Here is a 22,028-nt window from a genome sequence, read left to right as displayed (position 1 = left end):
TGTTCCAAGCAGAGAACCCTGGTCTTTTTTCATGTATAAAAATAACAAATGTTAGAAGAATATTTGTAAACACACAAATCGCCATATTCTACCACTTAAGTATCATTTAACTTTATAAAAATGGCTTATATTTTTTAAAAGATTACATTCAGAAAATGTTATCTGTGTCTTAAATATATCTGCAATGCATCGCAGTGCTATCGTGTAGGCTGAAATAAACTGTTCTACACTCAGTAGAGTAATTCCTTCCGTGTATAGTGCTTTCAAAATTGACACTGAATACATTATAAATTCTGGAAACAAAATATGGAATAAATGCATGAATTTTAAATGATAGAATTAATTAAAATCCTTTACTGTTATTGACACGTAGGATTTTATAGAAGCTTGGTTGAATAATATTTGCATGTGATTTACATTCAATTTCCCCATACTCAGTTTTGCATAGAGTTTGCATACATCTCAATGTATAGTAATTTCATACATTTGGATTTATACTGCTAGATGGAAAAGAGCCATTCACTAAAAAATCCTTGAAAGGTCTGGGTCTCTTGGTTCTCAGTAGCCTCATTGGACAACAATATGGGCAAACCTGCAACAGGACACAACCCTAGTCAGATTGGCTCAGTCTGTCACTCTGAGGGAGACATGAAGTTCTGTCAAAGTGTATAGTACCTTCTCTGAGCACACCCCTAAAACTTGACAGATGGTGGAAACTACCCTAGTTCTCTTCATCCTTCCCTCTTGATCTTAACATCCAGAAATATTTATAAATATTTTTGAACTCTTAAGAATTTTAGTTTGTTCAGTATCTTGGGGAAAAGAATCTACCATATGTAGAAAATCAGAAGGGAAGCAAGAAGAGTTGCTTCAAAATAACAGAGGAATAATGTACTTCTCAATTATTTATTTCAATAAAGAGTAAGGCCTGTCGCTGCTGGGAATTATTTTCTTGGCCACCTGTGTTAATGGTTTGAATAAGTTTAGGGTTGGCTGAAAGCTGTGCTTTATCTAATCAGCTCATTGCCAGACATAAATGACCCAAGAGCAACTGTCTTGGCCTCCAGTATTTACCCAGTTCTCCCATTTTCTGAGAAGAAAAAGAAGACTGGCTTAATTATGGGTTAGAGGATTCTAACTAGAATCTGAACTTCCATGACACATGCTAGAACCCTGCAAGTTACTCTGGATATTTCTGGCTGCTGTTCAGGGCCAAGGAGTCCATTTTGGCCCCAGGGATCCCAAGCATTGTTAAGGGAGCATTAACAGATTAATGACGGTTGTTCTTAAACAGAGGGATAGGCTCAAAGTTGCTTTCCGGAAAGATCAGTCATTTGGCACAATGAAGATGATAAGAAGCTAGTAAAGGTTGGAAGAAGGGTAAAGAAGGAGTAGAAATAACAGCTGGGAAATGACTGGAAAGAATAAGATAGAACATGGAGTCCTTATTGACATCTAGATTTCCAAGCAGAGTACAGTGATATTGTGTGGTTGTGTGAGGGCGAGCACGAGGAGAAGCAGGTTTTAAGGCCATGTAACTTCTTAATGGATGTGGGATAATCTAGTGGAAGTTCTTAGTAGGTAGCTAACTCTTTGGTGTAGAGCTCAGGAAAGAAATCTGGGCTGGAATTTGTGGTGGTAAAAGAAGTCACGGGAGTGAAAGGGAGAATGCATAGACAAACCCACAGCAGTAGTGCTAAGACTGCTGTCATTTTATAATTCTCAAAAGTCTTAACTTCTAAAATGCTTTTGTACAAAAGATTATAGATCTCTGATGACTCAATGTATATACTAAAGATTGCAAATACAAATAACTTCATGGACCAGGAAACTACAAAAAAATAGATAAGGGACAGGTTATAGCAGAGATTAATTAAACTAGAGAAAATCTAGTCTGTCTAAACCAATCAAGTTATTTTTTTTCTTTGTTATGCTTTTAAACGTTGTTAGTGCCCAAACAAAACACAAAAAGGACTTAATCTGCAGGAAGCTAGTTTGTACCTCCAGAGTAAATTTCTATAGACCGCATTGCCCATCAATGCCCTTCTTAAACACAGCCTGGATTGAAATTTCTTGGAGAGTATCAGTTTGACACCTGCTGGTTATCTCCCTCAGAATCCAATACCATGTCACAGAGAAAGCTGCCTCCCTCCTTTCAAGGCAGCTTTACGATTTGAGATGTCTATAATACATCTAATGAATGGACAAAAGGATGTTCCTGAAAACTCATAGTAGGGTAAGACATACTTTCCCATTGATGCCTTGCAGATGATGACTTTTTGTCAGTACCCACTATGGGACTAGTTCCAGGGCACCATTATTTAAAATGCTGCAATAGAAGAGTCTGTTTCCTTTCTCTATTCTAATTCCAACATAGGACAGCCTCTGAATCTTTCAGAGATTGAAAAATTCTGGTTTATATTTTGGGAAAAACTGAGAATAAGTTGTTTCTGGAAATTCTCCTCATCTCTGCCATCCTTGCTCTACTCTCTTAGAGTGTAAGGCCTTTTGGATCCAGAGCCAAGGAAACAATCAAGCTGCTGGAAGTGTCTAGTCTGAACACTGAGGAGCATTCTATAAATGTTTGAATTAGGTGAAACTGCCTTTAGCATCCTTACCCAGCTTGTTACCAGTTGACCCTCTGCTCTGGTCTTCATTAGAACTCCCAGCACACAGACTAAAGAGGTTGCATATGATAGAATCTCTTCCCTCCTTCATTGGGCAGCTTTATGCATTATCTTCTCCAAAAATCAGTGCTCTGAAATATGAGTTCACTAATAATATGCTTGGGCATTTGGTTATCTCTGGTCTCCCAAAATAGTTTTCTTCTAGTTGTAAATTTGACCCAGCTATTAATGGAAAGAACTATTTAAAAATGTAACTTTGGTCCATGGACAATTTCCTTCCCCAAACTTACTGTTTTTATAGCTTTGTCCTTAATTGAAGTCTCAGCAAAGCCCATGGGAACATCAATTTTCATGCGCGAGTCACAGCTGTTCCTGAATAGTTTCTGGGTGTACTAAATGAGGACAGGATGCCTGGGTGGCACCACCAGAGGCTTTCTTCTCTTGGGAGAGCCCCACACTTCCTCCTTCCTGACCCAACTGGCTCTGCCCCTGTAACTGCTGCCTCTCTCGTCTGAGGTCTGGGCAGAGCAGCAACCTCTGATCTTGGCCTGCCAGCTGATAACTAACCAATTGCTCTTGGGCCTCCTTCCAGTTTCCAGCCTCTTGCAGGTATATCTGCTGATCAGGAGAGCCCGGAACACAGGTGTGCCCCTGGGATGTGATGCTGATAATCCTGGGAGCAGGTACAACATCCTCTTCTCGGCTGCTACCCTCCTCTCGGACTGCGCGACGGCTGACCTTTCTTCTGGACACTCCATTCAGTGATTGGTGGGGGAGCTGGTTCACCTTGTCCATGATGACCTTAATCTTCATATCTGTGAGAGAAAAGAAGTAGGGGAAGAAATGAATTTAGTTCTCAAATCAGTCAAGGTTAAGAACCCTCACTTTACATACTTAGCATTCCCAAAATGATACTGTCAATTAAAGATTGAATTGTATTAGCTTATTGATTTCCAAATATCTTTAGAAATATATTTTTCCCATAAAACCCCCACTGTATCCCATACCTAATTTATAATTAATATCAGTTATCTAATAAAAAATCGATAGGGGTGTCTGAGTGGCTCAGTGGGTTGAGTGTCCAGCTCTTGACCTCAGTTTGGGCCTTGATCTCAGGGCTGTGAGTTCAAGCCCTGCATTGGGCTCCACTAAATAAATAAATAAATAAATAAATAAATAAATAAATAAATACAAGTAATAAAATGAATATTTGATAATATCACTTCCCCAAAAAACACTTTTTATGATGTGGATAGGTCAACAACGATTTCTCCTTGTAAGCACAGTGGCTTACATGCAAAAACCAGACCATGCTCAGGCCTTACAGAACAGGATAACTCACATTTTTATTAAGACGTTTGAGCTCCAAAAGCCAGTCTTACTTAACACTGTGGTTTTTGTGGCAAATTCACAATTTGAGTATCTTTGATTTTGTAAAACATGAATATAAACATATGTAGAGATAACCTAAATCTATCAATAAACATGTATCCATATGAGTGTGTACATATATTGTTGTATAACAGGGGAAAGAGAGAAGGAGTACTAGACTGGAGTCACAAAACCAGGGTGAAATTCCCCCTTCCCTACTAGCTGGCTCTGTGACTTTCTTTCTGTCTCTTAGCCTCTCTGGACCTCAGTTGTATAATTTCATATTACTCTCAGGTGCTACTACACAGTTTACTAAAATGTGTTTAATTTTAGCAGTTCTGTTTTAATTACAGTTTTCTTCCCTTGACATTTCATTTGTATTTTACTTTCCTATTCAGCAGAATGAATATTCAACTCAGAAGAGTACAACATTGGTACTGGCTAGGGTAAACAGATGATCTGGGTACTTTTGCCCTAATCCATCCCAATTCTTTATAGGATGTATTATAAAAGCCATAACACTTCTAAGCCTTTAAAATGTGATCATGCCATATGTGAATGAGCTAACTAACCTATCATATTACATGGGTAATAAATAAAGATGAATTAGAGCTATATAAAGTTCTACTGAAACAGTTAAGTAAAACCTACTAAACCAGATGTTTATGGTATTAAATATGTGAGAGATGGTCCCCAGAAGCAACAGAGTAAAGCAGCTAAGAGTACATACAGGCTTGGAATCAAGCAATATAGTTAGATTTCCTGCTTGGTCCCTTACTTGCTGAACACATGTGTGGATTGTACTAACTTTCTATGTACTTTAGTTTCCTCATCTGTAAAACAGTTATATTGATAGTATCCTCCCCATAAGACTATTTGAAGGTTCAGTAAGATGAATCATGCTGAGCACCACCCAGAATCTACAATATGGTAGACTGGATAAATAATCTTCACCAGAATTCAAATCACTAATGTTCGGAGTACTAATCCCTGCCAAGCACTGTTCTTAATACTTTATATCCATTCACTCATTTAATCCTCATATCTACCCCATATGGCTAGTCCTATCATTGTCCTCATTTTACAGATGGAGAAACAAAGGTAGAGAGCGTGGAGTTACTTGCCCTAATTCACAAAGCCTCCAAGTGTAGATATGAGTTTGAACTTAGCTAGCCTGGTCTTGACCATCTTTTTTTTAAAAAAAAAAAAACCTATTTTTAAATTTTATTTATTTATTCATGACAGAGAGAGAGAGAAGCAGAGGGAGAAGTGGGCTCCATGCAGGGAGCCCAACGTGGGACTCAATCCCGGGTCTCCAGGATCACACCCTGGGCTAACGGCGGTGCCAAACCGTTGGGCCACCGGGGCTGCCCATGGTCTTGACCACCTAACATAACTATTTAATAGGACTCTATATGCATCGTTTTTGATGCTGTCTACAATTTGCCTTAATAAAAAATATACCCTAAATTAATAGCCATGTAGATATCTTTATTTTGCACAGATAGAAACTTTATACAAATTCACATTAAAATAAAACAAGCAAGCAATATCAACAAGAGAGACTCTAGATGTCTCATTTGGGAGTATCTTTTTTTTTTCCAAGTTTGCTTAAATTTCGTATATATATTCCATTCTCACCAATTTTCTTAAATGTCAGCTCTTCGATTTGCATTTATTTGTCAAATATCTTGGTTGCTAAAGCTTTGAGACATTTTCATTCTGAAGTTTCAAAAGTGCCTCAGATTTGACATCTCAAAAGAATGAACTTATCAAATTTTTCCCAAATTCTATTCTTTTCTCTCTTTACCCATTTTATTTATGCAATTCTTTTTCAGAGGCTCAAACTAGATTCCAAGAGGAATCATTCTGAGCCTCCAGAAATTCTTCATTGGAGAGCTCATCTATTTTCTCACTGGTTTGTTAGTTCATTCATTCATTCATTCATTCATTCATTATTTTCTGAGCACCTACTATGTGGTAGATCTAGAAATATAGCAATGAACAAGAGGCAGTCTAATATCATGGAGTTTATGCTCTAGTAGTGTAGACAGACATAAATCAGAAAATGCATGGAGCCTGTTCTAGGTCCTATAATAACAAAGGTTCTAGAAACATGACCACTGCTTTCCAGGGGCTCCAGGAAACAGATCTCTATGCTGATTAAGGTGACAGTCTTATAGTGTGGGTAGCAAGTGTGTAAGTAAAATACTAGGGAAGACAAAAGAGGAATTACTTAACCCTGTCTGAAAGGTTAGGAAGACTTCACAAATTTTGAGTGGAGACACTCTAATATACAGTATGGCACATGCAAAAGCAAGGTATCAAGAACAAAAACAATGTGTTGGAGACTCTGAAAATAGCTCCAGACATTGAGAACTGAGGTTGTGTATATAGATGTGGATATGGATGTGGATGTGGGGCCAGGGGTAGTAAAAGAAAAAGGTAATCATACTTGATAGAGGCCATAATATAAATAGAGTCCTGAAAATTCTACTAAGGAGTCTGGAATTTATTTCATAGAAGATGGGGAGGTGGTTTTGGAGTAGGGAGGTGACATATTATTCCCATCTTGGGAAGAATTGCTTTTCTATAATGAAGTCAGTGAACTCTGAGGGACTGGTGGAGGTCAGTTGAAAGACTACTGCAATACTCTGAGCAAAATATAATAAAGAACAGTAGGCCAGAGTCAAACATGCTGAAGAGCAGAATAGACAGATTCTGAGTATGCATTACAACAGTGGTTTGGAAGAGAAGAAGACTGGTATTTATTAAACATCTACGTATGGGCCAAGGACTTAAAAACTATCCCCATTTATATATGAGAGATTAGAAGAAAGAAGAAATCTTGTAATCTAGAGAAAGTAAAACATAGTGTATTTCTATTGCATCAGAAAAAAACACAAAACATTCTTTGGTGCCCAGGAAAATAAGCCGATTGAAAATAAAAATATTCCTCTCGAGCTCTATTACTGGTGGCTGTCCAACTTTCTGATGGCTATGGATGCTAATGAATTTTTCTTGAATGAATACTATAAATATAAGGACATTAATACATTTTACATTTTCCCCCAAGAAATTTTAGCCTTCCTGAAAACATGGGCTTGCTCTCACTCTGCTTTTATCTTCTGTAGAAATTATCTCACTGTTAGCACTGACATTAGTTTCCTTTTTTGTTAAAAGGAATGTTTAAGAAAGTGGGAAACTTTCTCATATGATATATCTGGAAAGGTATTTCCTATACCAAAGGCCCTAATTTTTCACATTCTGGCCAGTGCTAACTGTGTGTGTTTGTGTACGTGTGTGTACACTTGCACATGACCTCAGGGCAGGTGGAAAGAGCACAAGTTCTGGAATGGGATAAACTATTGAACCCATGTCTTGGTTGACTAGAAAAACTGACCCTTTTGGGTGCCTGAGTGGTTCAGTTGGTTAAGCGTCTGCCTTTGGTACAGGTCATGATTTCAGGGTGGGGAATCGAGTCCCCATCGGGCTCCCTACTTCGCAGGAAGCCAGCTTCTCCCTCTGCCTCTGCCTGCTGCTCCTCCTGCTTGTGCTCTCTCTGACAAATAAATAAAACCCTAAAAAAGTCAAACAGTTAAAAAAAAGAAAAAGAAAACTGACCCTTTTAATTGCAGTTTTCTTATTAGTGATATGGGATAATTTGGTCTGCTATCTTCTAAAATTGTCATGAAAGCAGTTGAGTTCCAATGTTTTGGCACCTTGTAAACAATGAAGGACCCTACAAAGCTCAGCTGTTGTGTTACGGTTGTGTTGTTATTGTGGTGATGATGACAACTTGAGGAAGAAACAGAGGAACCATTCATATGAGCATTTCACTGAAATTTAATGTACACACTGGCTTACTCATTACAAACATTGCTCTAAAAAAAGTATAATCCTTTCTAATTTCAACATCTTAATGTCCCTATAGCTGAGTGTTCAAGTCCAATTCTTTTTCAAGTACTTTAAAGACACATAGTGCTGGGTCTCTGGCTGCATCCTCTTCTGAGCCCAGAAGTCTGAATTCTTCTCCCTAATTACCTCATCTTCCACTTGTAAGAATTATCTTAAAACACCCTAGGCCTGAAATATTTTTTCCATCCTATCTTTCCACACTCTGTCTTTTATTCATCTCCCAAATGCCTCAATTCCTTCAGAAAGGACTTCCTAACTCATGTGTTTCTTATTGTCACAACACGTTGTATATAGAGGGATGTATCAATATGTTTTTATACACATTAAGCTATTATGGTTTGATCTAAAAAATAGTGGGGATCCCTGGGTGGCTCAGTGGTTTGGCGCCTGCCTTTGGCCCAGGGCGTGATCCTGGAGTCCCGGGATCGAGTCCTGTGTCAGGCTCCTGGCATGGAGCCTGCTTCTCCTTCTGCCTGTGTCTCTGGCTCTCTCTCTCTCTCTCTCTCTCTCTCTCTGTGTCTGCCATGAATAAATAAATAAATAAGTCTTTAAAAATTTGTTTTATTAAATTATAATTTTTTTTACCAAATTAAAAGGAATTCAAAATTGTTCCATTAATGATACCCTTATTCATTTGCGTTCCAGGGTGTGTCTTTTGAAGAGGAACAGGCTAATAGTTGAAAATAACACTGAAATAGCAATTAGAGCAATTATCACATGTTGGGCACTAATTATACATATGTATAATTTAATACTTACTACAAACCCCTGATGTAAGTGTTATTATTATCTCCCTTTTAGAATGGAAGCCATTGAAGTACAGAGAAATTAGGTAACTTCCCAAGGCCACATACAAAGTAGTGACAGATCTTACTTACTTTACAGAATTCAAGATTTTTGGCTTCAGAGTCTATACTTTAAGCACCACATAATACTGTACAAAGTTGAGGACAGCAGCAGAGAGTTAAGGAAGAATGTTGGGTTGGATACATGCATGTATGCAAATGTCATCTTTCATGTGCTTTATGGTGAAAACAAAGGATGAGAACTATCCTAAGTTTCTGGGCAAGGGGCAATACTGTCATGAACATTTCCCATCCCTGCTTTCCTTATATCTCACTTTCAAATACCTTAATCACTTTTTTATGTGTAACGTAAATGCTAATTTGTTAACCTGTGTCATATCTGCTCTCTGTTTCCCAAGAGCTGTTTTGATGAGCATTAGCAGACAGTGATCTTGTCTGTATCATACTCTAAGAGACAGTATTGGGGCAAAGGATATCAATTTCCTGCCTCAATTTAATCTGATGACGAAGGGGAAGTGAGGTGAGGAAAGGAGGACTAATGACATAATATAAATATATGTGATATACTTTTGACGTGGAGCAGTCAAATGAGAGACAACAATCATGCTGTTTACATTGTTTCTGTAATACACCAATTAATACGCTGCCACACCCATGTTATACCTATCTCCTCTGTGCTTTTCCAGAGTCCTTTTCCCTGGCATGTATCTGCTTTGGGATATGACCTAACTATGGGATGACTGTTCTGCTTAGAGATATGAGAATTTTCCGATTATCCTAGTTTCCCTATGGGATCTTCAGATCCTTCCAGAACTGTTCTTGAACAGCTCAGACTATATCAATTTATGCCTCAATACTTGATGACTAAAGTTTCTCATTTTACTTGGGCAACTGCTTTTATCACCTTTCCTTGTATGACAGCCTCTTCTTCCTCTTGGGATGTTCTGGGAAGGACCATTTTATGCCATCAACCTTGTCTCCCTACTACTCCCAGTCCTATGCCAACTACTGAGCTTGGTGTCATCTCCATAATTACTGCTCCTCCCAGAAGAAAAGATATAGTTTATTGAGATCAGCAAATAACCAAAGAAAAAGAAGAATAAATTGTCAGATAGAAGTAAACTTAAAAAGGGGGTGGGAGAAGACTTCGAATTTTTATCCCTTGGTAAAACCAACACCACTTCATAGAAGAGGAATCAAACAATGCAAGTCACCTATTTTCAACCCCTTGAAGATATTGTTGTCTTGTTTTTGAGAGACCGTCATTGGAGATCTGTTCTCCCTTGTTCTTCAAGTCTGCATCTATTCATAAAAGACTAACACAAGAGTCTCTTTCCTTTCTGGGCCCCAGAACATTTAAAAATCTCCCATGAATTATTTACATGGAAGCTCCAATCAGCAACATACCTGACAGACTCCCCAGTCGAAATGAAAGTGTACTGTGTAAAGGTGCCCAGGGAGGCTGGCCACCTCCCACTGTGAGGTTATAGACAGAACTAAGTCGGCACACATTATATGTCAGCACTGACATCAGAAGGAATCAGATCCTTTGATCTCGGACCTCCACAGGAAGCTTAGATCTCAGACAAATTAGATAAAAAATGAATTTATAGCAGATACGTGTCCTAAGGCATTCAGCTGAATGGGTTTTAGGGAAGGAAGAATAGTGAATATCAAAACATATGAATTGGCATGACTCTATTCTACTTCCACCTTGTTGGACAGTCCCCATTAAAATGGAAAGATAAGATTTCAAATGCCAGTTACAGTCCCACTAGTGGGTTTGATCAAGTTTTAGGAAGAATGAGATAAAATATGGGGCTATATATCCCTTTTCTATTAAAAAGAAGATTCAGTATTTTTGGATCCAGTTCACCATAGGTAGCTATAACTTTTCCAGCTATCCTTAACCTCCTTTGTCTTCCAAAACTTTCTTGGGCAACAAGTATATAGTGTGCCTGTGATTGTTTTAAATTTGTGTGGGTACTACTCACTAGCTTCTTTTGCAAGGAGAACATCAACAATGAATCTCTCCTCACCCTCCCATCACCTTCACTGCCCATATTTTCCCATGACCTGCATTCTGTGTTGGATGACCTGGATTCAGCATAGAAGGTCAAATATACTCATTTGGACCTTGGAGCCTAAATAGGGTCTAAGGCAGACAGATGGACAGTTGATCAACCAACAGAAAGAATGCACTCCTCCTTGGTTCCTCATTTGTTAATAAAAGCAACCGTTCTGCCTACATATTGAAGAAGACAAATGCAATAATTAAGATGAATGAATCTAGATTATTTTTTCCTCTAAGTGAAAAATTATATATTTTTAATAAGAAATGCACTGCAAATCAGAAGGTATGGGAATATTAAAAGATAAAGAAAAATGCATTTAATCCTATATCATATCATGAATGATTTCCATTTTATTTTTTTATAATATTCCAGCAATGAATATGTTTTAGTAAACTTGATTTAACTCATTAATCCATATGGGATCTACGTTGGTGTATTTTTATTTTTGAGAAAGAGGGAGAGACAGAGAGAGAGAGTGTGAGCTCAAGCGGGGGTGGGGGAAGGAGCAGAGGGAGAGAATCTTTTTTTTTTTTTTCATTTTTTTTCATTTATTTATGATAGTCACACAGAGAGAGAGAGAGAGGCAGAGACATAGGCAGAGGGAGAAGCAGGCTCCATGCACCGGGAGCCTGACGTGGGATTCGATCCTGGGTCTCCAGGATCGCGCCCTGGGCCAAAGGCAGGCGCTAAACCGCTGCGTCACCCAGGGATCCCCAGAGGGAGAGAATCTTAAGCAAATTCCCCACTGAGCATGGATCCTGACCTGGGGATCCATCTCACAACCTGAGATCATGACCTGAACCAAAATCAAGAGTCAGATGCTTCACCAACTAAGCCACCCAGGCATCTCACTTTGCTGTAGTTTTTGAAATGTGAATCTAGAACTGAGAAATGTTCTAAATAGTCAAATTTACTAACCCCATTTATAGACTAACACTTGTTTTCCTTTGTTTTTATTATTCCCTTTATCATTTGTTACATTTATATATCTAATAACTATATCTAATCGAAGTTATTTACACTAATATCTCCACATATTCTTGTGTCGGTATCACACTGCCTTAAAAATAGTAACCTAAATATTATTCCTTTGAGCTACCCATCCTTCCTCCATAAAGTCAATTTCTTATTTAAAAAATTGGCTTTGTATCATTGATCTGTATTTTCTGAAGAACTTTAGAATCATCTTATGCTGTTCTATTCAGTGTAAAATGATTGCAGCTGCATTAAACCAAAGTTAATTTAGGAATTACTGATGTCTTTGCAATATTAGTCAATCTAATTAGAAGCATGTTGCAATTCCTTATGAAATCAAGTCTCCCCATTAAACAATTCAATAGAATATAGTTTATTTCTTATATAAGTCCAATACATCTCTTGTTAAGGTTGTTTTCCAAGACAGGATATTCTTTAGTCACTATTATGCATTTCAGTATGTTTCCTAACTGCATACCATTGATTTTTACATTATTTTTGCATAATATGATATAATATTTGAGTAAGCTACTCAAGTTACTTATAAATTATAGCAGTTAATGGTTGAATCTTTAAAGTTACTGTTAAACAATTATATCATCTGAAAACCATCACCTATTTTCTCTAATACTGCCTTAGTTTTGTTTTTATATCTGTATTTCCTAGCATTCTAAAATATATATTTTAAAGTTGCAATAATGAGTTATTTGCTTTTGTCTTCATGAGACTAGTACTTCTAATATTCCATCATTAAACATGATATTGGATCTTGATTGCAAGAGCATTGGAACTCTCCATCTTATTTAGCAGGAAGCCTCTTATTCCTAGTATTTTAAAAACTATTCCTATTTTTACAAGTTTTCTTAAGGAATTAAGTGCTAGGTTTTATTCACATTTTTAAATTAGGAGATATTCATATATTTTAAATTATATGATGCAGGCATGCTATTTATTAATAATTTCCAAATATAGTTTTACTTTCCTGGGAACTTGGGACAATTTGTAGTCCTGAGATGTTTTGTTTTCCCTGCTTCTGGACATCTTGAGGCAACCTCCCCTCTCCCTGTCATTCTTATAGATTTGTACTTATGAAGGTAAACTGATAGTTCTTTTTATTTCATATTCATAAAATACATCATACATAGTCAATAGAACTCTAAAGTTGGAGACATAAATCCCTAAAGTTGATGGTTATTCTCACACATACATAATATCTTGCCATTTTTACATGTCAATTTACAATTCCCAACATTGGGTACATGGAATAAAGAAGGAGGAGGAGGAGGAGGAGGAGGGGGAGGAGGAGGAGCCAGTGACCAAAGATCAGTGTTTGCTCAGGAGAAGGAAGCACTAAGTTCTGTAGCAGCAGCTGTCCCACAAAGAGGAAGGCAGTAGCAAGGAAACTAAAGTGGTCCTAGCAAGCATTTTGCCTGGAAGTAAGAAGTCACATTTTGCCAGTTGTTAGGACCCCAAAGATGTAATTCATTATCCTGTGGTTAATTTTGTGAACCCAAATAAGCTTTCCACATTTCCTTTAGAAGAGATAGAGGGCTTTTCCTATAGCAGTTGAAAAAACTGCTGGAATCTAGGATTCTCTAGAGAGGGGGAAGGACAGGAAGGGGTTTCACTTCATCTCTAACTTCATGTTTCACTCAGCAACCATTATTATAAGCCGTCTAATATCCTAACGCTCTATGGTAATAGTGCTGCTGGAATTAGAAAAGATATAGAACTTTTACAAAAGGATCTAGACCACACAAACATCACAATTATATTATATTTAAAGGGTGTTAAGTGAACAAGAGGCAAATGTTATAAAAGATAAGAGAAGGGTATCGATCATTCCTTCTAGCTATAACAAAACAAAACAAAACAAAACTCAAAACACACACATACACACAAACACACAAACCAATTGAAAAGGAGAAGATTGGGATCCCTGGGTGGCTCAGCGGTTTAGTGCCTGCCTTCAGCCTGGGGCATGATCCTGGACTCCCAGGATGGAGTACCGCATCGGGCTCCTTGCATGGAGCCTGCTTCTCCCTCTGCCTATGTCTCTGCCTCTCTCTCTCTCTCTGTGTGTCTCTCATGAATAAATAAATAAAATCTTTAAAAAAAAATAAATCTGGAAAGATTTGAAGATAAGAGTTTAAAAAAAAAAAAGGAGGAGATACCATCCTGGAGGGAAAAGAAGGAGTGGTAGAGTGGACATCTATAAGGGGCGGGGTGTGAACTGAAACTGAACTGATGATAGATCTGTGAAACAGAGTGGGTGAAGATGGAAACCAAAGATGTTACAGAGGTGGAATTGGTCAAACTCGAACAAATGCACAGGGTGGTACAGAGACAAGAAGAGGTGAAGATAATTCTGAGGTATCTCTCCTGGGAGATTGGCCCCTGGTTCACCCAATTAGGGGAGCAAGGGAACAGTTGAGAATGAATGATACAAAATTGACCTTTGACAGAGCAAAGTTAGATTCGCTCCCTGACATTTCTATAAACCTGAGTGGGTGAAGATTGGACAACCAAGGCAAATAGGATTTGAAACAATGTGATATGATTTAGGAGCTAGAGGGACTAAACATGTAACTTAAGTTGATGATATTCTTTCTCTCTTGGAGCATTCTCTCCCATCTATAAACTCATTGAATACATGTCATTCATTGTAATTGCTTTATATCTAATTATTTGCTGCCTAGGATTGTTCTCTCATTTACCCCCTAGTATTATTCTTACATCCCAACCATACTGCAAACTCATCACAGATAGGGGACCAGATATCACTTCCTTGCAACTATACAGCAAAGATCTCATAAGGTATTAAATAAATATTATAAGGTAAATAAATACTTATTCAATATTTATTCAGAGACATAATCTAACTGCATTTATCAAGGCATTCCAGCATCTTCCATTTACATGTTACAAAGACAAATAATAGCTTCTGCTAGGGTTTCTCAACCTTGACATTATTGACATCTTGAGGCAAACAATCTTTATTGTAGGGTGGTTTGTGCATTATGGTTGTTTTATAGCATCCCTGGTTTCTTCTCACCAGATGCCTGAAATATCTTCCCCTCCCTGTGAAACTGTGACAATAAAAATGTCTCCAGACAGGAACACCTGAGTCATTCAGTTGGTTGGGTATCTGACTCTTGACTTCAGCTTGGGTCATGATCTCAGGGTCCTGGGATTAAGCCCTACATTGGGATCTGTACTGAGGGTGGACCCTGCTTGAGATTCTCTCTCTGTCCCCTCACCCAACCCTCTTGTGCTCATTCTGTCTCTAAAAAAAGAGTCTCCAGACATTGCAAATGTCCTCTGGAGGTAGGATGACCAACTATCCCAATTTGTCTGGGACTGAGGGAGTTCCTGAGACACAAGACTTTGATTTTTAAAACTGGAAAAGTCTTGGGATAACCAGGATGAGGCGACCACCCTATTTGGGGGCCCAAATTACCCTGGTTAGGGGCCATTGGCCTGTAGGAACAAAGATCTATCTATCTATACATTCTTAAAAAAGCAAGTACTACCATGGAGGTACACATTTAATGTTCTTGTCATCCAAAGAGGAAAATACTAATTTTCAATGAAGTAGGAGTGATTGGGAAAGACTTTATGGAAAAAAAAGAACACACGTATTTAGTGGCGCTTAAAAGCTTTAGAAGGTTTTAACAGGTGAAGATAAACAATCCAGCTGGAAGAAACTGTGCAAGCAAATGGATGAGAAGATATTAGACACATCTCAGAATGAGTGAGCTAGTATGGGGAGTATGAGCAGAGGGCAGGAAGGTGAATTGCAAAGTAAGATTACAAAGATAGGATGGAGTCAGGCTTGGAAGGCTTTGAGTCTTAAATAACAAGAAGAACCAAAATAAATAACACATATATATTACATACAATATGCCAGCAATTGTTTTGCACACTTTAGTGCAAATCTTAACTCACTTAATCTGCACAACTATAAGTGTGGGCAGTATTATTATGGCCACTTTACCAGTGAAGGAGCTGATGGACACAGAGAGGATAGTTGGCTTCCTTGAGATCAGGAAGCAAGCCATAGGATAGTTAGAATTAAACTTGCTCTATCTGACTCCTGATTTTCATGCTGTTAACTGTCACATTCTGCTTTCCGGCTAATGCTGGGAATTCATTAGATCTGATTGGCAGAGTGATGAGCACAATTATGAATATTAAAGTCTGGTTCAGATGATTCTATATGTATGGCTGGTGACAGTAAAATATGAAGAATATATGCACCACTCTTTTCTTTCTCCATTGTAACTCTCCACCATCCCTACTGCATCCATGCAATTTTTAATAAAAGCCATAACATGATGAGTTTACAGTCTGAATCTACTGGGCAGTGGAAACACTCAGTTCCACCAGCTAAATAATTTTAGTGCCAGGATAGTACTTAGTGAATGCAATGTGCTCATGAGAGACAGAGCCAATCTTTTGATCAGCAAAGGCCAAGAGTTTAGAAAAAGAGGAAAAAGGGAAGCTTAAGTGCCATGGAAATATTGAAACAAAACCAAACTTATTCAAAACTAGCAGTAATTAATTGTTTCATAGCTGGTAATAATTCCTGAAGAAAAGTAGGAGATGCATCATTACTTGCCTTGGAACGGATGCTCTTTAGATTTGGACAAAGGGTAGAAAATAAGGAAACAAATCTGCTATGATCCCTAGGGGAGGATTTGGATAACATATCTTTCTATTTTTAACCTGGATGTCCCAATAAAATGGCCTTTGATACTCCCATCTCTTCAATCTAAACTTTTCCACAGGAACCCTGCCCCTTATCTCATTCCTGATAATTTATTAATAAGTCACCATATAAAAAATGTTCCTTAATAAAACACCCAGGCATTGTGGACTGCTTAATGTAGTTAATTTAAGTAGAGCAACTGAGATTCATGTAGATAGCCATATTAGATTAGGGAGAGATTAGCATCACTCTTGCTGTTTGCTTAAGAATGCAGCTGAATATGCTGTTCTTTGCAGTGCTGATTTCACATGAGCATTTTTGAACACTTGTCCTGAATTTGATTGCAATAATATGGACAAGAGGTTTCTAGAAACCAAATTAAAATGGTCTTAGATGGAATCCAGAAAGAATTCTTGTCTCTTTCTCTCTCTTCATTCTTCTCATACCCACTCACTCTAAACCTCCTACCATCTTCTGGTATAGGTCTAGCCTGGAGTATGGCTGGCTAATTTGTTGGGACATTTCTAAAAAATTAACTTCATTTTTTCCATGTGAAAAAATACAAACAGGAGAACAAACTGATATTTTACACACACACACACACACACACGCACACACACCCCAAAGTTCATTGAACTAGTTAGAGGCAGAACAACATTGAATTGCTACTTTTTTGTTAAACATGGTACTAGAACCATTGGAATCATATTCCTTTCTCAAGCAGAAAATATCATGAATATTCACTATTGCTTAGAATAAATAAAAATATTATTTTCTTTAGAGTAAAGCCTACAAAGTGTTTCAGATCCATGGAAATTATATGAATATTTTTCATACACCATATCCATATTCTGCAAATCCATCTTGTCTTCTATTATCTTCCTATTTTCTATGTCTTAGAAGGACAAGGGCAAAGCAGTGGTCTGAAGTAAACGCTTACCTTTTCTTTGCTTGTCACCAATTCTAATGGCAATTAAAAAACATAATAAGTAAAATCAACTGGCATAATGTACAATGTAAGCAAATAATGCATTTTGCTAAAAGTATGACTAAAGAACAAAGCAGAGCTTAACAAACCTGACTCATTTCTTAAGGGTTCCATATTCAATCTAATTTGCATAGTTGGTATTTGGCAACTCCACTGTCTTATTTCCCAAATTCAATAATGTTGCCAGATTGGCAGCTTTGCAATAGCTAAGGGAAAGATGATATGCCTATACTTTAGTTTTCCTTTTTCTATGTAGCAAATTCAACTGTTAAACCAATTATCATCTCCTAAGAAAAAAATATGAACGTCAGCTTGAATAATTGGTTAATAGCTGAGTGAATCAGCGGGACTTGTATACTCTTAGGCTGGGGTATAATTTCCTTGAGAAGAAGTAACAAAGACTAAAGAAGCCACTAACAAATAAACTGATTCAGAAACTGACAGCCATGGGGAGAAGGAGGCCACAGCTCATCCATGATAGGTGTCTCTTGTGGGAATCATTCCTACTGTCCAAGCTTACCTTCTCCCATCATGGTGTCTTCCTTTTTAGTCTCTTGTGATCTTGGGTGTTTGGATGACATGTGAATATGACTCTTTTGATCATTAGTCTTGAATTCAGAAATATCTTCACTTTTTATTTCTAAATTAATGAGAAAAAAATATGAATGTTTCTTGTTTTTTAGAATAAGACATTTTTATTCGTAAACAGGTCCTAAGTGTTAAGGTGTTTCTCTTCTATGTCTCAACAAAATGACTGTGATATACACACACTAAAATGCATGTAATGTATTCAGAGCTTAAGGAATAATGAAATACAATCTCATATACTTACCGGCAACTTTGAGGTGTCATACTGAACTACACAACAGCCATCATATATGGCTACTGAACACTTGAAATGTGACTAGTTCAAATTAAGATGTGCTATAAGTATAAAATATACCCTTGATTTTGAAAAACTGTAAAATATCTAGTATTTTTAATTTATTCCATGTTGAAATAAATTTTGATATATTAGGTTAAGAAGATACTAGAAAATTACATCATGTGCCTCACAGTTCATATTATGCTTTCACTGGATTGAGGTGGTATGGATTGTTACAATGCTCTTTTTAACTCTTTTTATTTTGAATTAATGATAGATTCACAAGAAGTTGCAAAGAAATATATAGGGAGAAGTCATGCACCCCCATCCAGCCTCCTCCACTGGTAACAAACTATATAACTGTAGTATGATATCAAGACCAAGACATTGACATTGGAACAATCCATAGAGCTCATGCAGTTGTGTGATTTGATTAAAGACTCCTACTTTTGACCAAAGGGATGTTTTATATTCTATTCATTTATTTATTAAATATCATAATAAAAAATATATATACATTTCTCATGCCAGGAACTGTTCTAGGCAATGGAAAGACAATGAGTAAGAAAGACTCAGTCTTTCTCTCACAGAGCTTTTATTCTACTTTGGAGGGCAGACAATAAAAATTGTAATGTAATTTCAAATGATGCCAGGCCATGGCATATGATAATTTTTCTCATGGAAAAGCACTTTAGTGACTGAGTTTAGCTAAAATAGCTGATTTTAGGGGTGCCTGGGTAGCTCAGTAGGTTAAGCATCTGCCTTCAACTCAGGTCATGATCCTGGAGTTCCCAAATGAGCCCCATATCAGGCTCCCAGCTCAGTGGGAAGTCTGCTTCTCCTTGTGCCCCTCTGGCCACGCCCCCTCCTACTCTCTCTCCCTCACTCACTCTCTTACATAAATAAATACAATCTTTAAAAAAATAGAAATAATAAAATAGTTGATTTTTTCACCGAACCATTTTTACGTTGAAAGAAATTGGAAGAACAAAAGACAGATTCTGGTTATTCAAACTTGGATATTTGGTAGATTTTTTAAAGTGAATGACCAGCCTGTAACTTCTATGAAACAACTGACAATATTTGCTGCCAGTGATAAAATTCAAGCTCTCATGGCAAATTTAGAATTTTGGACAGCTTACGTTTTGCAGATATCTAATTATTAAAGTTTAACAAATGCAGTTTTTAAAAAATTATACTGTGAAGTATGTCAGTATTTGGAAGATTTTTATAACTCAGTGATACAATATTTTCCAAATGGCTAAAGCATAATGTTTCAAAATCACACATAGATAAATCTCCACTCAAAGAACATGACAGATTAGTAGTTTTTCCTGTAACCAAGTACAAAAAGTACATCAAGATGTACCTTTCAGTAACTATCTCTTGGCCAGTTTGGGTGCAGTATCAAAGAAGATTACCCACAATTAACTGTGAAGTCTATTAAAATACTCTTCCCCTTCTATTACGTATCTGTGTGCTGCTGAATTTTCCTCATATACTTCAGCCAAAAAACAATACGTTGCAGCAAATGTAATGCAGAAGCTGCTAAGTGAATCCAGCTTATTTTTTGATTCATGAGACACAGAGAGAGGCAGAGACACCAGCAGAAGGAGAAGAAGGCTCCATGCAGGGGAGCCCGAAGCGGGACTCCATCCCAGGACCTTGGGATCAGGACCTGAGCCAAAGGCAGATGCTCAAGCACTGAGCCACTCAGGGGCCTCTCAATTTGTTTTAATATTCCCAAATTGTCAAACACATGAGCACATATTCCTTGTATGAGAGATGAGGTGAATGGCATGCTTGAAAGTACAAGATGAATAAATTCTTTAAAAATGTTAAAAAAATGTCAATTCTTAAGGCAGACATTAAAGAGTTTTATAAAAATGGCATTCTTTTCATTATATATATTTGAAAACATAATTTTTAAATGTAATAATGTTAATTATGTTAACATGCATGTATTATTGTTATTTTAAGGTGAATAAATTTTACATTTGCTCTTTTAACTTCTTATTTGGAAATACTAATCTATGAACACACATTGACAAAAATTCTTTTTGGGTTTTTAATAATTACTGAAAGTGGAATAAGGTCCCCAGATCAAAATTTTGTATACTGCTGACATAGACCGTACAGCTGAATCAGAGAACTCTGTTTCATGAGGAAGATGGGGAATGATACTTTTTATTCTAAAGTAATGAATGCTAATTATAGAAAATTGAAAAACACAGAAAGATATAAAGAAGAAAATACAAATTACTCATACAGAACTGATTACTCTACCATTTTTTCATAAAGTGCTTCCTGATCTCTTTACATTTTTGTAAAGAAAATTAGGAGTCTGCATCCAGTCAGGAAAGTATGTGAATTTAATACAGAGAAATGTGTCCACAGATACTGAAAAGTTGAAAGAGCAAAAAAAGAGGATAGTGAAGTAATGATATGTTAGTAACTGCAGGAAGAAGCTTCCTCTGTAACTAGGGAACAAAAGTGAAGAGATGGGGTGAGCAGAGCTAGGTGGGAAGTCCCTCCATTGCTGATACACATACCTGTAAAATGGAGGACAAGAAATAAATAGGGTATTTCACAGAGTCACATGAAATTAAAACTTATGAAAGATCTTTGCTTTCAAACCAGAAAGCAACACATGCATGTGCGTGCATACACACACACACACATACACACACACACCACATTTAGATTTAAAAGCAAAGACCAAAACCTGCATTCAACAAATGACAGGTGACAACCCAGAATGAAATCCCATTCTTCTTGAGAAAGACAGTTTTCCCAGCCCCATCAAGACAGGGAGAGAAGGGGGATATCATGCTGATACTTTGTTCAAAATAAAGAATGCATCTCCTGGAGCTTCCCTTCCTCAGCATCTCTCAGAAACCCAAGCTTGGTGAATCTTCTATTTGTGGTACCATGCTTCTCCCTCTTTCTTTTCTTTATTTTGACTTTCTCTCTGCTTCACCTCATTTGTACTCATGCTTGCTTATCACTTTGGTTTCCTAGCATCTCCTAATATCACAAGTGTTTCAGCCCCCCATTTATTTGGGTGGAGTAAGTGATTTTCCACTACCTGGTCTGCCTCCCTATCTCCCTCACTTCTGCTTTCTATGTAGAAAGATAAAAAGAAGCTTCTTTTAGGGGATCCCTGGGTGGCTCAGCAGTTTAGCACCTGCCTTTGGCCCAGGGCGTGATCCTGTCCCGCATCAGGCTCCCTGCGTGGAGCCTGCTTCTCCCTCTGCCTGTGTCCCTGTCTCTCTCTCTCTCTCTCTATCATAAATAAATAAATAAAATCTTAAAAAAAAAATAAGCTTCTTTTCCAGAACTCCTTTCCCTCAGTGTTCTCTATGTCTCCAGCCTAAAAGAAGTTATTTGCTTCTGGGAGAATGTCCAAGAATATAGTTTTCATGCTCCTAGAGGGAAAAAAACCCACCAAGCATTCTCTTCCTTCTTTTGATTCCCTTCCCCTTGATTCTTAAACATACTTTTTGGAGGATTATCCAGGCAGTGGAACATAGTGGGATCTGGAGCCAAACTGTCTAGTTTTTCCTGATTATGCGACATTGGGCAAGTTACTTGACCTTACTGTGTATCATGCTCCACCTGCATAACACAGACATAATATTTAATACCTACTTCATAGAGTTTTTGTGAACACTAAATAAATCCATGCATAT

At 37.4% G+C, this 22,028-nt stretch overlaps 1 protein-coding gene across 2 annotated transcripts in view; it reads right to left on the bottom strand.

Moving 5' to 3' along the window:
* Nucleotides 1-334: 334 nt before the first annotated feature.
* The window catches only part of PKHD1 (PKHD1 ciliary IPT domain containing fibrocystin/polyductin), a 470,542-nt gene continuing 448,848 nt past the window's right edge, over nucleotides 335-22,028 (bottom strand). For both annotated transcript variants that reach the window (XM_077903688.1, XM_077903687.1), the window contains 2 exons: nucleotides 17,992-18,111; nucleotides 335-3,442 (listed from right to left, as the gene is read on the bottom strand). In XM_077903688.1, coding sequence (XP_077759814.1) covers nucleotides 2,988-3,442; nucleotides 17,992-18,111 — 575 coding nt within the window. In that variant the 3' untranslated portion in view covers nucleotides 335-2,987. The remainder of the gene's footprint in view (nucleotides 3,443-17,991; nucleotides 18,112-22,028) is intronic.

Source organism: Canis aureus, chromosome 7 (assembly GCF_053574225.1).
Source record: "Canis aureus isolate CA01 chromosome 7, VMU_Caureus_v.1.0, whole genome shotgun sequence".
NCBI classification, from domain to species: Eukaryota; Metazoa; Chordata; class Mammalia; order Carnivora; family Canidae; genus Canis; species Canis aureus.
This window is presented reverse-complemented; position numbering and strand designations above follow the sequence as displayed.